A 15870-nucleotide genomic window follows, 5' to 3' on the forward strand; every position below is an offset into this window, starting at 1 on the left:
AGGATTCCCAACTTTCCCTTTCCTCTTCCATCCCATTCCCAAAAAATCCCAGCAATTCCCGATCCTTTTTTCCTTTCATTCCATAATTCCCTCTCCTTCCTCATCCTCATCCAGAATTCCCAACCCCTTTTCCCTCTCCCCATCCCATTCCCAAAAAATTCGGACAATTCCATCCTTTCCCAGCTCTTCCCAATCCTTCCCATCCCTCATTCCCGAATTCCTTCCTCATCCTCACAAAAATTCCCAACTCCTCTTCCCTCTCCCCATCCCATTCCCCAAAAAATTCCCACCAATTCCATCCTTTCCCAGCTTTTCCCCATCCTTCCCATCCCTCATTCCCCCTCGTCCTTCCCAGATTTTCCAGGATTTTCCCTCGTCCCCGCCCCCCCCCCCCCCCTCTCCCGGAGCCGATCCCTCCCTTTTCCCCATCCCAGATTTTTTTTTTTACCGGGAGCGCTCGGCGGGAGCCGCATCCCGATCCCTCCTCGTTATCCCCATCCCAAAATATTTGGGAATGTTCGGCTCGGGAATCTCTCCCGGCAGCAGGTAAGGAAATTCCTTGGATTCTGGCAGAGCGGGAAAGGGGGAAAAACTGGGATTTTCCCGGGATTTTTGCTGTTTGGGAATGCTCGGGAAGAGCAGCAGAGGGAAACTTTCCCAGCTCCGCTGGAAGTTGCCGGTTAAAAATTCTCAAAATTCCCGAAAATCCCTCATCCCAGAAATTCCTGAGTTTTTTTTAATTTTTTTTTTTTTTAATCGCCTCTTCCCTGATTGATGCCGGGAGCTTTTTCCAGGATCCAGCGCTCCGGGAAAAGTGCTCGGGAAAGCGGGAATGGCGTTTTCCAGGATTCAAATCCGGCTCAAACGTTGGAAAAATCCATGCGGGAATTCTTTGGGATGAGGGAATTCGAGGAGGGGAAGGACAGGAAGGAGGGTCGGGATCTGCCCTGGCTGCTGATGCCGCTGGAAAAAATCCTGGAAAAACCCTGGAAAAGCTCCGGGAGGGAGGAATTTATTCAGGGAATGGAGAGGGGATGTAGAATCAAGGAAAAACCTTGGAAAAATCCTGGAAAAACCCTGGAAAAGCTCCGGGAGAGAGGAATTTTTGTAGGGGATGGAGAGGGAATACAGGATCAAGAAAAAACCCCTGGAAAAATCCTGGAAAAACCCTGGGAGGGAGGAATTTTTTTCAGGGAATGGAGAGGGACACAGGATCAAGGAAAAACCCTGGAAAAACCTTGGGAAAGCCTTGGAAAAGCTCCGGGAGGGAGGAATTTTTTCAGGGATTGGAGAGGGGATGTAGAATCAAGGAAAAACCTTGGAAAAATCCTGGGAAAGTCTTGGAAAAGCTCCGGGAGGGGAAAGTTATGCAGAGAATGGAGAGGGGTGTGAGATCCAGGAAAAACCTTGGAAAACTCCTGGAAAAAAATCAGAGGGAGAGAAATTTTTCCAGGGAATGGAGAAAAATGCAGAGGGCAGGAAAAGCCGAGGAAAAATCCTGGAAAAACCTTGGGAAAGCTCCGGGAGGGAGGAATTTTTGCAGGGATTGGAGAGGGGATGTAGAATCAAGGAAAAACCTTGGGAAAATCCAGGAAAAGCTCTGAGGGAGAGGAATTTTTTCCAGGGAATGGAGAGGGATTCAGAGTGCAGGAAAAGCCAAGGGAAAACCTTGGAAAAACCTTGGAAAAGCTCCGGAAGGGAGGAATTTTTTCAGGGAATGGAGAAGGACGCAGGATCAAGGAAAAACCTTGGGAAAACCTTGGAAAAATCCTGGAAAAACCCTGGGAGGGAGGAATTTTTGCAGGGAATGGAGAGGGGTGTGAGATCAAGGAAAAACCTTGGAAAACTCCTGGAAAAAAAATCAGAGGGAGAGAAATTTTTCCAGGGAATGGAGAAAAATGCAGAGGGCAGGAAAAGCCAAGAGAAAACCTTGGAAAAATCCTGGAAAAAACCCTGGAAAAGCTCCGGGAGGGAGGAATTTATTCAGGGAATGGGGAGGGGATGCAGGATCAAGGCAAAGGCTCCGTGGATTTTTTTAATCCCAAAAAATTCCAGGCAGGAGATAAAATTTGGGAAAGTGGGAAAGTGGAATTTGGGGATTTTGGAATTCTGTTCCCATCCAAACCACTCCAGGATTTTTGGGAATATTCTGGAATGGGAATGCTGCTCCGGAGGGCGCTGGGTGTGGAAAAGTCACCTTGGGGAGGGATTTTGGGAAGAGAATTCCTCCTTTTCCAAGGGAAGGAATGGATGGATGGAGAATCCCTGGAAAAGCAGCAAATCCCTGGATTCCCCCTTTTCCCAAAGATTTTTTGGGATTTTTGGGATCTGGGGAATCTTTGGGATGACCTCTGGGATATTCCAGGGACGTTTTCTGCTCTTTCCCAGGAATGAAATCTGGGATCGGTGGCGGATTCGGGAAGGTTCCGTGGGGTTTTTTAATCCCAAAAAATTCCAGGCAGGAGATAAAACGTGGGAAAGTGGGAAATTGGAATTTGGGGATTTTGGAATTCTCTTCCCACCCAAACCATTCCTGGATTTTTGGGATCTGGAGAATCTCTGGGATATTCCAGGGACGTTTTCTGCTCTTTCCCGGGAATGAAATCCGGGATCGGTGACGGATCCGGCAAAGGCTCCGAGGTTTTTTAATCTCGAAAAATTCCAGGCAGGAGATAAAACGTGGGAAAGGGAAAATGGAATTTGGGAATCTTGGAATTCTCTTCCCACCCAAACCACTCCAGGATTTTTGGGATCTGGAGAATCTTTGGGATATTCCAGGGATGTTTTCTTTTCTTTCCCAGGAATGAAATCCGGGATCGCTGACTCGGCTCCGTCCCAACCCAAATCCACGGAGACGCCGCCGGAATTCCCCGGTTCCTGCTGAGCCTCCTTCCCACATTCCCAGGGGGATTTTCCAAGGATGGGATCCATGGGGAACGGTGGCTCGGGGAGCGTGGGATGCTTTTCCCACGGGATTTCCCCCTTCCTCCTCCTCCTCCTCCTCCTCCTCCAGGCTGGTAAGGACGGCTTGGATTTTCCCGGGAGTTCCTCAAATTCCTGCTCCGAGCTCTCTGCATTCCCGCTGGAATTCTGCAGGAGGTGTGGGGGGGAAAAAAAAAAACTCGGGAAGAGGGAGAGGAGCTGCGAAATCCCAGTTTTCCACCAGCCAGGCTTCGTTTCCTCGCCCTAAAAATTCGGGAATTTGGGGATCTCTTCGAGGTCTTTCCTTCGGGAATTTCTTCAAAGTGTGGGGGAAAAAAAAAAATAAATCGGGATTTGGGTTCCGTTTTCCATCAACATTCCATGAGTGGGGCACCCCACACCCCCAAGGCTGATTTTAATTGAGACAGATTTTAAAATTTTTGGGGGGAATTCTGATAAATTCCCGGTTAAAATCCAACCCCCAGGGATTTCCTGATGGCGGGAAAAGGTTGGAAGGGGTTTGGGATGGGTTGTGGGGCCTCATTCCCAAAATTCCTCATCCTGATTCCCGGGAAAAGCTGCGCAGAGCCCTCGCATCCCTGCACCCCTTTTCCATCCCTCTATCCCTTTTCCAGCCCTTTTCCATAATTTTCCATCCTTTTTCCATCCCTCCAATCCTTTTCCATCCCTATATCAATTTTTCCATCCCTTTTCCATAATTTTGCATCCCTTTTCCAGCTTTTTTCCACCCCTGTATCCTTCCCTCCATCCCTTTCCCCATCTCTTCCATCCTTCCTTCCCTCATTCCCTTTTCCATCAATTTTCCCCTCTTTTTCCCTCCCTTTTCCATCCCCTTTCCCTCCTTTTCCCTCCGTTTTCTATCCCTTTATCCCTCTCTCCATCCCTTTTTCATCCTTCCTTCCCTTGTTCCCTTTTCCATCCTTTTTCCATTCCTCCATCCTTTTCCACCCCTTTATCTCTTTTCCATCCCTCTGTCCTTCCATCCATCCATCCATCCATCCTTTTTCCATCCCTTTTCCATCCCTCTATCCTTCTTTCCATCCATCTTTTTTCATCCCTTTTCCACCCTTTTTCCATCCCTTTATCCCTCTCTCCATCTCTTTTCCACCCATTTATCCATCCCTGGATCCCTTTTCCACCCCTTTAACCCTTTTCCACCCATTTTCCATCCCTTTATCCCTTTTCCGTCCTTCCTTCCCTCATTCCCTTTTCCCTCACTTTTCCACCCATTTTCCACCCCTCCATCCCTTTCCCATCCCCTTTCTGTCCCTTTTCCATCCCTTTTCCACCCCTGTATCCCTTTCCCACCCCTTTTCCATCCCTTTTCCCTCTCTTTTCCCATCACTGCCTCCCTCCCCTCTCTCCCGGAGATTTATGGATCCCTGCAGATTTCCAGGCCTGGCAGCGCCGCAGCAGCCGAGGCCACCCGAGGATTTTATGGAAAAAATAAAAAATTCCTTCTCCCAATCCCAAAACCTCGGGAATACCCTCTGGAAAAAAAAAAAAAAATCCTCACCCATCCCTCTCCCAACCCAAACCAGTGCCACCAGTAAGGACAGATTGGGGGGGGGGAGGAGGAACTGGGAGATGGATGAACTCCGGAATTCCCGAATAATTCCCGGCACAGCCGCCGGCCAGCGCCGGAGCCACGCGGAGGATCGGCTCTTCCAGCGCCTTTTTTCGGGATACAACCGCTGGTCCCGGCCCGTTCCCAACACTTCCGACGTCGTCATCGTCCGCTTCGGCCTCTCCATCGCCCAGCTCATCGACGTGGTGCGTAATTCCCGAAATTCCAAGTCCTGGATGTTCCCACCGGGATGTTGGAATGGTGGGGGGGGGGGGGGGGGGGAGGTTGGATTTGAGGAATTTTGGTTTGGGTGGGAAGGGAGATTTAAGGATCGTCCCGATGGAATCCCGCGATCCCGGGGTGAGCCAACTTCTCCTTGGGTGTTCCCAGGGATTCTCTGGGAATTCCAGCCCAGCCGGGAATTCCTTCCCAAGATCCCACCCCGAGCTCCCCTTTCCCACTGGAAGCCATTCCCTGGCTCCTGGCCCTCCAGCCCTTTCCCAAATCCCAGCTCTCCTGGAAACCTCTGGAAAAGGCTCCCAGCATTCCCTGCATCCTTCCCTCATCCAGCTGCACATTCCCAGCTCTCCCAGCCTGGCATTGGATCCATCTGGGAAGGAATTTTCGGATCCAGGGGCTTCACTGGGAATTGGGGACTCCAGGAAGGGTCTCCCTTCCTTTCTCCATCCCCCAATCCCATAAAAATCCCTCAGGGATGGATCCTGAGTGTCCTGGATCCCAGAATCCCGGAATGGTTTGGGATGGGATCCATGGACCTTCAATCCCATCCCAGGGACACTTCCCATGATCCCAGGGTGATCCAAATCCCCCCTTGGATGCTCCCAGATATTCTCTGGGAATTCCAGCCCAGCCAGGAATTCCTTCCCAAGATCCCACATTTTCTCCTTCCTTCCTTCCTTCCAATCCATGGATCCATCCATCCCTTTATCCCCATATCTCCCTATCCCAATCCCATGTCCCTCTATCCCATATCCATTTATCCCTATATACCCCATCTCATATCCCTGCATCCCTCTATTCCTGTATCCCATATCCATTTCTCCCTTTATCCTTCTATCCCATATCCCCCATCCCAATCCCCCAATATCCTTTTATCCCCCATCCCAATATCCCCATATCCCCATATCCCAATATCCCTTCATCCCCCTATCCCAATATCCTTTTGTCCCAATATCCCTTTATGCCAATATCCCTTCATCCCCTTATCCTGATATCCCAATACCCCTTTTTTCCCCCTTATCCCCTTATCCCAATATCCCTTTATCCCCCATCCCAATATCCCTTTATCCCTTTGTCCCCTTATCCCAATATCCCTTTATCCCCCATCTGAATATCCCTTTATCCCAATATCCCTTTTTTCCCTTATCCCAATATCCCTTTTTTCCCTTATCCCAGTATCCCAATATCCCTTTATCCCCCTTTCCCAATATCCCAATATCCCTTTTTTCCCTTACCCCAATATCCCTTTATCCCCCTCTCCCCCATCCCACTCCCTGACCATCCCTCCCTCCCTCCCTCCCTCCCTGCCAAAAGCAATTCCCTGCTGCCCTCTGCTGACCACAAATCCCAGGAAAGCTCATCCCGGTGCAAGCCGGAATTCCGGGACAATCCCTCGGGATCTCCCGGCTCATCCGTCGCTCTTTCCCCCCATGCCAGGATGAGAAGAACCAGATGATGACCACCAACGTCTGGCTGAAGCAGGTAGGAGCTGCTCCCCACCCGGGAATGGGATTTGGGAATGGGATTTGGGAATGTCCCTGCCCAGGGTGATTCCCACGGATCCGCTCCGCGTGTCCCGGCAGGAATGGAGCGACTACAAACTGCGCTGGGATCCGGCCGAGTACGACAACGTCACCTCCATCCGCGTGCCCTCCGAGATGATCTGGATCCCGGACATCGTCCTCTACAACAAGTGAGAATTCCTGGGGCAGCTGGGAGTTCCCTAAATCCACTCCTAAAATCCATTCCCTAAATCCCATCCCTTCCCCTCCCTTCCTATTCCCCCTTCCCACGCCATTATCCCATCCCATCCCATCCCATCCCATCCCATCCCATCCCATCCCATCCCATCCCATCCCATCCCATCTCCATTCCCTGTTTTTTCCCAAGTGCCTATGGCGAGTTCACCATGACCCACATGATCAAGGCCCAACTTTTTTAGGATGGCATCTCCATCCCATGGATCCCATTATCCCATTACCCCATTATTCCATTATCCCATTACCCAATTACCCCATTATCCCAGCCCACCCCCATTCCCTGTTTCCACCATTTCCTGTTTTTTCCCTAGTGCTGACAGCGAGTTCACAGTGACCCACATGACCAAGGCTCACCTTTTTTGGGATGGCATCTCCACCCCATTATCCCATCATCCCATCCCATGGATCCCATTATCCCACCCCACCTTTATTACCTCTTTTCATCGTTCCCTATTTTCATTATTCCATGTTTTTTCCCCAGTGCCTATGGCGAGTTCACCATGACCCACATGACCAAGGCCCACCTTATTTGGGACAGCATCTCCATCCCATTACCCCATTATCCCATTACCCCTTTACCGCATTATCCCATCCCATGGATCCCATTATCCCATCCCACCCCCATTCCCTGTTTTCACCATTCCCTGTTTTCCCCCAGCGCCGACAGTGAGTTCGTGGTGACCCACATGACCAAGGCCCACCTTTTTTGGGACGGCATCTCCATCCCATTATCCCATTACCCCATCCCATTATCCTATCCCATGGATCCCATTATCCCATCCCACCCCCATTCCCTGTTTTCACCATTCCCTGTTTTTCCCCCAGCGCCGACGGCGAGTTCGTGGTGACCCACATGACCAAGGCCCACCTTTTTTGGGACGGCGTCTCCATCCCATTATTTCATTATCCCATTACCCCTTTGCCCCATTATCCCATCCCACCCCCATTCCCTGTTTTTTCACCATTCCCTGTTTTTCCCCCAGCGCCGTCGGAGAGTTCGTGGTGACCCACATGACCAAGGCCCACTTATTCTGGGATGGCATCTCCATCCCATTATTTCATTATCCCATTACCATTTTACCCCTTTGCCCCATTATCCCATCCCACCCCCATTCCCTGTTTTCACCATTCCCTGTTTTCCCCCAGCGCCGACGGCGAGTTTGCGGTGACCCACATGACCAAGGCCCACCTTTTTTGGGACGGCATCTCCATCCCATTATCCCATCCCATGGATCCCATTACCCCTTTATCCCATTATCCCATCCCACCCCCATTCCCTGTTTTCACCATTCCCTGTTTTCCCCCAGCGCCGACGGCGAGTTCGCGGTGACCCACATGACCAAGGCCCACCTTTTTTGGGACGGCATCTCCATCCCATTATTTCATTATCCCATTACCCCTTTGCCCCATTATCCCATCCCACCCCCATTCCCTGTTTTTTCACCATTCCCTGTTTTTCCCCCAGCGCCGACGGCGAGTTCGCGGTGACCCACATGACCAAGGCCCACCTTTTTTGGGACGGCACGGTCAAGTGGGTGCCGCCGGCCATCTACAAGAGCTCCTGCAGCATCGACGTCACCTTCTTCCCCTTCGACCAGCAGAACTGCAAGATGAAGTTCGGCTCCTGGACCTACGACAAGGCCAAGATCGACCTGGAGAACATGGACCACCACGTGGACCTCAAGGACTACTGGGAGAGCGGCGAGTGGGCCATCATCAACGCCATCAGCACCTACACCTCCAAGAAGTACGACTGCTGCACCGAGATCTACCCGGACATCACCTTCTACTTCGTCATCCGGCGCCTGCCGCTCTTCTACACCATCAACCTCATCATCCCGTGCCTGCTCATCTCCTGCCTCACCGTCCTGGTTTTCTACCTGCCCTCGGACTGCGGCGAGAAGATCACGCTCTGCATCTCCGTGCTGCTGTCGCTCACCGTCTTCCTGCTGCTCATCACCGAGATCATCCCGTCCACCTCGCTCGTCATCCCGCTGATCGGCGAGTACCTGCTCTTCACCATGATCTTCGTCACGCTCTCCATCATCATCACCGTCTTCGTGCTCAACGTGCACCACCGCTCGCCCAGCACCCACACCATGCCGCGCTGGGTCCGCCGCTTTTTCCTGGGCGTGGTCCCGCGCTGGTTGTTCATGAGGAGGCCGCCGGCGTTGCCGCCGGCGCCCGAGGGGGCGGCGGGACAGTACGACCACCCCGGGGCGCGGCTCAGCACGTCGCGGTGCTGGCTGGAGACCGACGTGGATGACAAGTGGGAGGAGGAGGAGGAGGAGGAGGAGGAGGAGGATGAAGAGGAAGAGGAAGAAGGGAAGGCCTATCCCGGCCATCCCGTGGAATCCCAGGAAAGCCAGTTCCACTGCGGGAAGGCGTCCGGGGGCTCGGCGTCGTGCGGATCATCCAAGGGGAAGAAAGAGGAGGAGGAGGAAGAGGAGCAGGAGGAGGAGAAGGAGGATGAGGAGGAGGAAGGCTCGGAGCAGGGCTTGGCGCTGTCCCCCCGGATTCTGAAGGCCCTGGAAGGGGTGCAGTACATCGCCGATCACCTGCGGGCCGAGGACGCCGACTTCTCCGTGAGTTCTGGGATCCGTGGATGGGGTTGGAGATCCCAAAATTGGGAATGGTCAGTTCTGGGATCCAGGGTTGATTCCTGAGATCCTAAAAATGGGAAGGGCAGTTCTGGGATCCAGGGTTGATTCCTGAGATCTCAAAATTGGGAATGGGCAGTTTTGGGATTCAGGTTTGATTCCTGAGATCCCAAAATTGGGAAGGGCAGTTCTGGGATCTGTGGATGGAGCTGGAGATCCAAAAACTGGGAATGGTCGCTTCTGGGATCCAGGTTTTGCTCCTGAAGATCCAAAAATAGGAAGGGCAGTTCTGGGATCTGTGGATAGGGCTGGAGATCCCAAAATTGGGAAGGGCAGTTCTGGGATCCGTGGATAGGGTTGGAGATCCCAAAGTTGGGAATGGTCAGTTCTGGGATCCTGGTTTGATTCCTGAGATCCCAAAACTGGGAAAGGTCAATTCTGGGATCCAGATTTGGTTCCTGAGGACCCCAGAATTGGGAATGGTCAGTTCTGGGATCCATGGACAATTCCCAAGGATCCAAAACTGGGAATGCTCAGTTCTGGGATCCAGATTTGGTTCCTGAAATCCCCAAAACTGGGAATGGGCAGTTCTGGGATCCAGGCTTGGGTCCCAAGGACCCAAGCCCAGGGAGAAGATCCACGACCCATCTCCCACCTCCAGGGAGATTCCCGGTCTGCAGGGTCGGTCAAGGGTTCCTTTGGGAATGTTGGAGACCCCTCTCCCACCCTTGGCTCCTAGGCCACATTCCTGCTTTTCCCAAAGTTTGGAAAATCCCCAAAACCAAAAGTTTGGGATCAGCTCCGCCCTGGAGACCCCTAGGATTTCTTGGAAAACTCCAAAGCTCCTGAGGCAACCAGCAGATTCCCAGGGAGCTCAGGGTGATCTAATCCCAGGAGATTTCCTGGGAAAGGGATTCCCAAACCTTTTTTTTTCCCTGCCGGCAGGTGAAGGAAGACTGGAAATACGTGGCCATGGTGATCGACCGGATCTTCCTCTGGATGTTCATCATCGTCTGCCTGCTGGGCACCGTGGGGCTCTTCCTGCCCCCTTACCTGGCCGGGATGATCTAGGATCCGGCCAGGAATTGTGGGAATGGCGGGAATTGTGGGAATGGCAGGAATTGTGGGAATGGCGGTGACCGGGGGGTGGATGTGGAGCTGTGGAAAAGCTGCGATGGGAATGGAAGGTGGGAAAAGGGATATGGTGGGGGTGGGGGGTACCTGGATGTGATCCTGTGATCCCATAATCCCGCAGTCCCATGATCCCAGGAAATTGTGGGAAAATCTCGGGATAACGTTGTGGATTGTCTGTGCGAATGGGACATGGATGTAATCCCATTATCCTGTGATCCCATAATCCCGTGATCCCAATTTCCATGATCCCAGGAATTGTGGGACAGGGAAAACGCTATGGGTGGTCTGTGCAGAAGGGACACAGACACGATCCCATAATCCCATGATCCCATAATCCCATGATCCCATAATCCCATGATCCCATAATCCCCAGAGGTCACGGGACAGTAATAATGCTTTGGATGGCCCATGGACAAGGGATAAGGACAAGATCCTATAATCCCATGATCCCAAAATCCCAAGAGGTCGTGGGACAGGAATAACGTTTTGTCCAGGTGCAGAAGGGTCACGGACATGATCCCATGATCCCACAATCCCAGAAAGTTGTGGGACAGCAAAAAGGCTTTGGATCCTGTCTGTGCAGAAAGGATATGGACAGAATCCCATAATCCCATGATCCCACAATTCCAGGAGACCGTGGGAGAGGGATAATGCTTGAGTGATATGGAGAGGATCCCACAAACCTGTGATTCCATGATCCCAGGAAATTGTGGGAAAATCCCGGATAACGCTGTGGATTGTCTGTGCGAACAGGACATGGATGTAATCCCATAATCCCGTGATCCCATAATCCTGCAATCCCATAATCCCATGATCCCACCATCCCACAGTCCCAGGAGGTTGTGGGACAGGAATAATGCTTTGGATTGCCCATGCAGAAGGGACACGGACATGATCCCATAATCCCGTGTCCCATAATCCCATGATCCCACAATCCCAGGAGGCCGTAGGATAGGAATAACACTTTGGATTGTCCATGCAAGAAGGGATATGGAATGATCCCATAATCCCATGATCCCAAAATCCCATTATTCCATGATGCCAGGAGGTGGTGGGGCAGGGATAACACTGTGGATGGGTCATATAGAAGGAATATCCCATAATCCCATGATCCCACAATCCCAGGAGGCCGAGGGACAGGGATAATGCTGTGGAGAGTCCATGCAGAAGGGACATGGACAGGATCCCATAATCCCATGATCCCAGGAAATTTTGGGACACCTCAGCTCCCAAATCTCCTGGCTCCTTCCATAAATCCTCCAGACCCCTCGGAGCACCTGCTCCCTTTTTTCTCCCACCAACACTCGGAGAAATTCCAGTTTTTTTTTTTTTCCCCTGGTCTGTTTTCCCTCCTGGAACACCACCGGGAATCTTTGAGGGAACGTTTTGTGCTTTCTGGAATGAAACCAGGCGGAATTAACGGGGCTGCAGGAGGACAGGAACATCCCGAGGGTGTCCCTGCCGCTTCCGGAGCCTCCGGAGCTGGCAGACGGATCAGGCGCGGGGACACGTGGAGGGGAGTGTCCAACCCTGGATATCCAGGAGCTCCTGGATATCCAGGAGAGGGGGAATCTCCTGGGAAGGTCAGGGGGATGGGTTTTACCAGGCACCGGTAAAATCTGGGAATTACGGAATTGGTGAGGCTGGGAAAACTCTCGGAGGTGGAGTCCAGCCGGTCTGAGGCCACCCCTGATCCGTGTCCCACCAAATCCTCATGGATTTGAATCCATCCTGGAATGGGGGCTCCACCCCTGCCCTGGGCTGGAAAATTATTTCCAGGCTGGAATTATTCCCGATATCCCACAAACCTCCCCTCATCCCATCCCTCATTCCCTGGCAAATGCTCATGGATTTGAATCCATCCAGGAATGGGGATTCATCCACCACTGTGCCAGGGCTGGATGGATTCTCTAGGCTGGAATTATTCCCGATATCCCACAAACCTCCCCTCATCCCATCCCTCATTCCCTGGGAGCAGATCCCAATCCCACCCTCCTGGCAGGAAATTCCAGAGGGAGAAGCTCCTTCAGGATCCTCCTTTTTTTTTTTTTTTTTTTTTCTCCAGGCTGAGTTTTCCCAGCTCCCTCAGCCTCTTCCCTGGACACGCTCCAGCCCCTCCAAATCCTTGGAATGAGGGGCCACCAATCCCAAGATTTGGGGTGACCCCTCCACCCTTTTTTTGGGAGAGCTCCATTTGGGGCAGGAATCCTCATCCCATTCCACGGGCACAGACTCCCTTCCCACCATCCCAGGAAATCTCCCACCATCCCAACCATCCCTTTTTCCAAGGAAATTCCAGGGGATTGGCCGTGGGGGAAACGACAGGAAGGAGATTCCACAGCAGGATTTGGCGCACGGTTTTATCTCAGCCGGAATAAACTGGGAAAACTGCGGGAAAACGCTGGGGGAAAAGCCCGAATCCGCCGGGTTCCCAACCGGAAGCACAAACCCGACGGAGCCGCGGATTTTTGCCGGCGGCGTTGACACAAAACTCGGGGAAAAAAAAAAAAACGCAGCTGGAAGAGGTTCTCCAGGTTTGTGTCCCCCCCCTAAAAAGCCGTGATCCATGGAGAGGGGGGATCCATCCCTTCCCGAATTCCGTCGGCTCCGGAATTCCGTAGGCTCGCCGTCGTTAAATAAACTCTTCTGTACAATGTGCAAGGGAAAGAGAACGCCGACGGTTCCTTCCGGACATCGTTCCCATGGGAATTCCAGCTCCCCCCACCTCCCCCCAAAAAATAAAAATTCCGTGCCCACGGCTCCCGGCACGCTCCAGGTCCTTTGTCCCGCCGTGCCGCCCGCGGCCATCCGTGCTCCACGGATCCATGGATGCGCCAGCATTCCCGGCCGGGAAGCCGCCGAGCCGGAGGGATCTTCACCCTCCCTCTCTTCTCCACCACCCCCATCCCAACCTTTTTCCAGGGAAAACCCCCCATCGGATTCCTGCCATCTTCCGAAGAGCAACGCAGAGACACGAGGAGCAGGAAGAAGGGGAAAAAAAAAAAACCGAACAAAACCAAACCAAAAAAAAAAAATCCACGGAAAGCCGGCTCGTCCCGGATGGTTCCGGAATGCCTTCCCTCATTCCGAGCACGGCTTGGCCAGGTTGGCCTGGAGCTTGGCCTGGTCCACGGCGTCCAGGAGGTTCTTGGCGTCCACGGCCAGGGCGTGGGAAGCCGTCAGCATCTGCCGCTGGAATTCCGAGCTCAGGGAAGTGCCGGAATTCTGCTGCGCCAGGCGCATCTTGCTGATGAGGTTGGCCAGGTCCTTGTTGAGCAGCTTCTGGGTGCCCTCGATCTGGGAAGGGATTTTTTGGGAATTCAGGTTTGGGAATGTCGTCCCGTAGCACCCCCAGCCCTCGTTTCCCGATGTTCCCGCTCTTACCTCAGTGCGGGAAGAGGACGGGAGGTCGGGGAGGATCTCGTCGACGCTCCGATGAGCTTCCGTAGGGAAAGGCCGATCTTCTGCGGGAAGGGAGGGTTGGGATGGATCCGGGAAAGGATCCATGGATGGATCCCGGGACGGAACCGGGGGTGGATCTTGGGATGGATCTGGGCATGGAACCAGGGATGGATCCCGGGACGGAACCGGGGGTGGATCTTGGGATGGATCCAAGGATGGATCTGGGGATGGATTCGGGAACGGAACCAGGGACAGATCTCAGGATGGATCCAAGGAGGAATCCAAGGATGGATCTGGGGATGGAGCCAGGGATGGACCAATGGATGGATCTGGACATGGATCCGGGCATGGATCCAAGGATGGATCTGTGGAGGGATCCAGGGAAAGATCCAGGGATGGATCTGGGAATGGATTCGGGGAGGGATATGGGGATGGATCTGAGGGTGGATCCGGGGATGGAGCCAAAAATAAAGCTGGGGATGCATCCAAGGATGGATCTAGAGATGGATCCTGGGATGGATCCAGGGATTGATCCAAGGATCTGGGGATGGAGCCAGGGATATCTGGAGATGGACCTGGGGAGGGATCCGGGATGGATGTGAGGATGGAACCTGGAATGGATCTGGGAAGGGATCCAGGGAAAGATCCAGGGATGGATCTGGGAATGGATTCAGGGAGGGATCCAGGATGGATCTGAGGGTGGATCCGGGGATGGAGCCAAAAATAAAGCTGGGGACGGATCTGAGGATGGATCCAGGGATATCCGAGGATGGACTCGGGGAGGGATCTGGGGATGGATCTGAGGGTGGATCTGGGCACAGATCCTGGGATGGATTATGGGATGGATCTGGGTGAATTCCCAGCGGGAATAGTTTGGGTGGCTTAGGGGAGGATTCCATTCAAAAGAGGGGAGTGGTGGGAGAACCTCCAAGTGTTGAGCCAAGGATCCAAAGGAAGAGCAGGGAATGCTAAGATTATCCCAGGGATCCAGTAGAGAAACTGGGAATGCTGGGATTGCTCCAAGGAAGGAGCAAGGAATTCTGGGACTGCTCCAAGTATCCAATGGAGAGCAGGGAATGCTGGGGTTGCTCCTCCATTGCTCCAGGTATCCAATGGAGAGCAGGGAATCCTGGGATTGCTCCCACCGTTGCTCCAAGGATCCAATGGAGGAGCAGGGAATGCTGGGATCGCTCCAAGGATCCAATGGAGGAGCAGGGAATGCTGGATTGATCCACATATCCAATGGAGAGCAGGGAATTCTGGAACTGCTCTCCCGCAGGCACAACCCCTTTCCCAAAAAGGACACCTGGACTCAAGAGACCAATTCCCACCAACCTCTCCCATTTCCCACGGAATTCCAGGGAATTCCGGGCCCGTCCCATCCCTACCTTGACCACCAGGATGTATCCATCGGGAGGCACCAGGCTGATCTCGTTCTTCAGCTGCAGCACGGCCCGCACCAGATCCATGACATTCCCGTACACCGGATCATCCGTGCGGTCCAGGTTGGCCGTGGGCGCCGGCTGGATGGACTGCCGGGGAATTTTGGGATGAGATGGGGATCAGATGGATCCCGGGGGGAAAAAAAAAAAAAAATCAGGGAAAGATGTGTTCACAGAGATTGGGGGGCTCCCATTCCCTGGAAGTGCTCCAGGAAAGGTTGGAGCAGCCAAGGAGAGGGGAATTCCCTGCACGTGGAATGGGATGGGATTTGAAGGTCCATGGATCCCATCCCAAACCATTCCGGGATTCTGGGATCCAGGACACTCAGGATCCATCCCCGAGGGATTTTTATGGAATTCAGGGATGGAAAAGGGAAGGGAGACCCTTCCTGGAGTCCTGAATTCCCAGTGAAGCCCCTGGATCCCAAAATTCCTTCCCGGAGAGGAGTTGGGATGGGGATGGATCAAATCCAGAGCTGGGAATGTGCAGCTGGATGAGGGAAGGATGCAGGGAATGCTGGGAGCCTTTTCAGAGGTTTCCAGGAGAGCTGGGATTTGGGAAAGGGCTGGAGGGCCAGGAGCCAGGGAATGGCTTCCAGTGGGAAAGGGGAGCTCGGGGTGGGATCTGGGGAAGGAATTCCTGGCTGGGCTGGAATTCCCAGAGAATCCCTGGCAGTGTCCAAGGAAAGGTTGGATCACCCTGGCATCGTGGAATTGGAATGGGATGGGATTTAAGATCCAGGGATCCAGGACACTCAGGATCCATCCTGAGGGATTTTTAT

At 53.1% G+C, this 15870-nt stretch overlaps 2 protein-coding genes across 2 annotated transcripts in view; one reads left to right on the plus strand and one right to left on the minus strand.

Annotated features, from left to right (window-relative positions):
* The first annotated feature begins 4564 nt into the window (after nucleotides 1-4564).
* Nucleotides 4565-10981, plus strand: CHRNA2 (cholinergic receptor nicotinic alpha 2 subunit). Its single transcript, XM_088162659.1, has 5 exons — nucleotides 4565-4716; nucleotides 6188-6232; nucleotides 6334-6443; nucleotides 7976-9095; nucleotides 10056-10981. The coding sequence occupies exons 2-5, from the start codon at nucleotides 6203-6205 to the stop codon at nucleotides 10179-10181; spliced, it is 1386 nt and encodes a 461-aa protein (XP_088018785.1). The 5' UTR covers nucleotides 4565-4716; nucleotides 6188-6202; the 3' UTR covers nucleotides 10182-10981.
* A 1609-nt stretch (nucleotides 10982-12590) lies between these two features.
* The window catches only part of PTK2B (protein tyrosine kinase 2 beta), a 39284-nt gene continuing 36004 nt past the window's right edge, over nucleotides 12591-15870 (minus strand). The window contains 4 exon segments of the mRNA XM_088162658.1: nucleotides 12591-13541; nucleotides 13629-13675; nucleotides 13678-13708; nucleotides 15035-15178. Coding sequence (XP_088018784.1) covers nucleotides 13326-13541; nucleotides 13629-13675; nucleotides 13678-13708; nucleotides 15035-15178 — 438 coding nt within the window. The 3' untranslated portion in view covers nucleotides 12591-13325.

The sequence above is a fragment of the Sturnus vulgaris genome, chromosome 3 (genome assembly GCF_052056855.1).
Source record: "Sturnus vulgaris isolate bStuVul1 chromosome 3, bStuVul1.hap1, whole genome shotgun sequence".
Lineage (NCBI taxonomy): Eukaryota > Metazoa > Chordata > Aves > Passeriformes > Sturnidae > Sturnus > Sturnus vulgaris.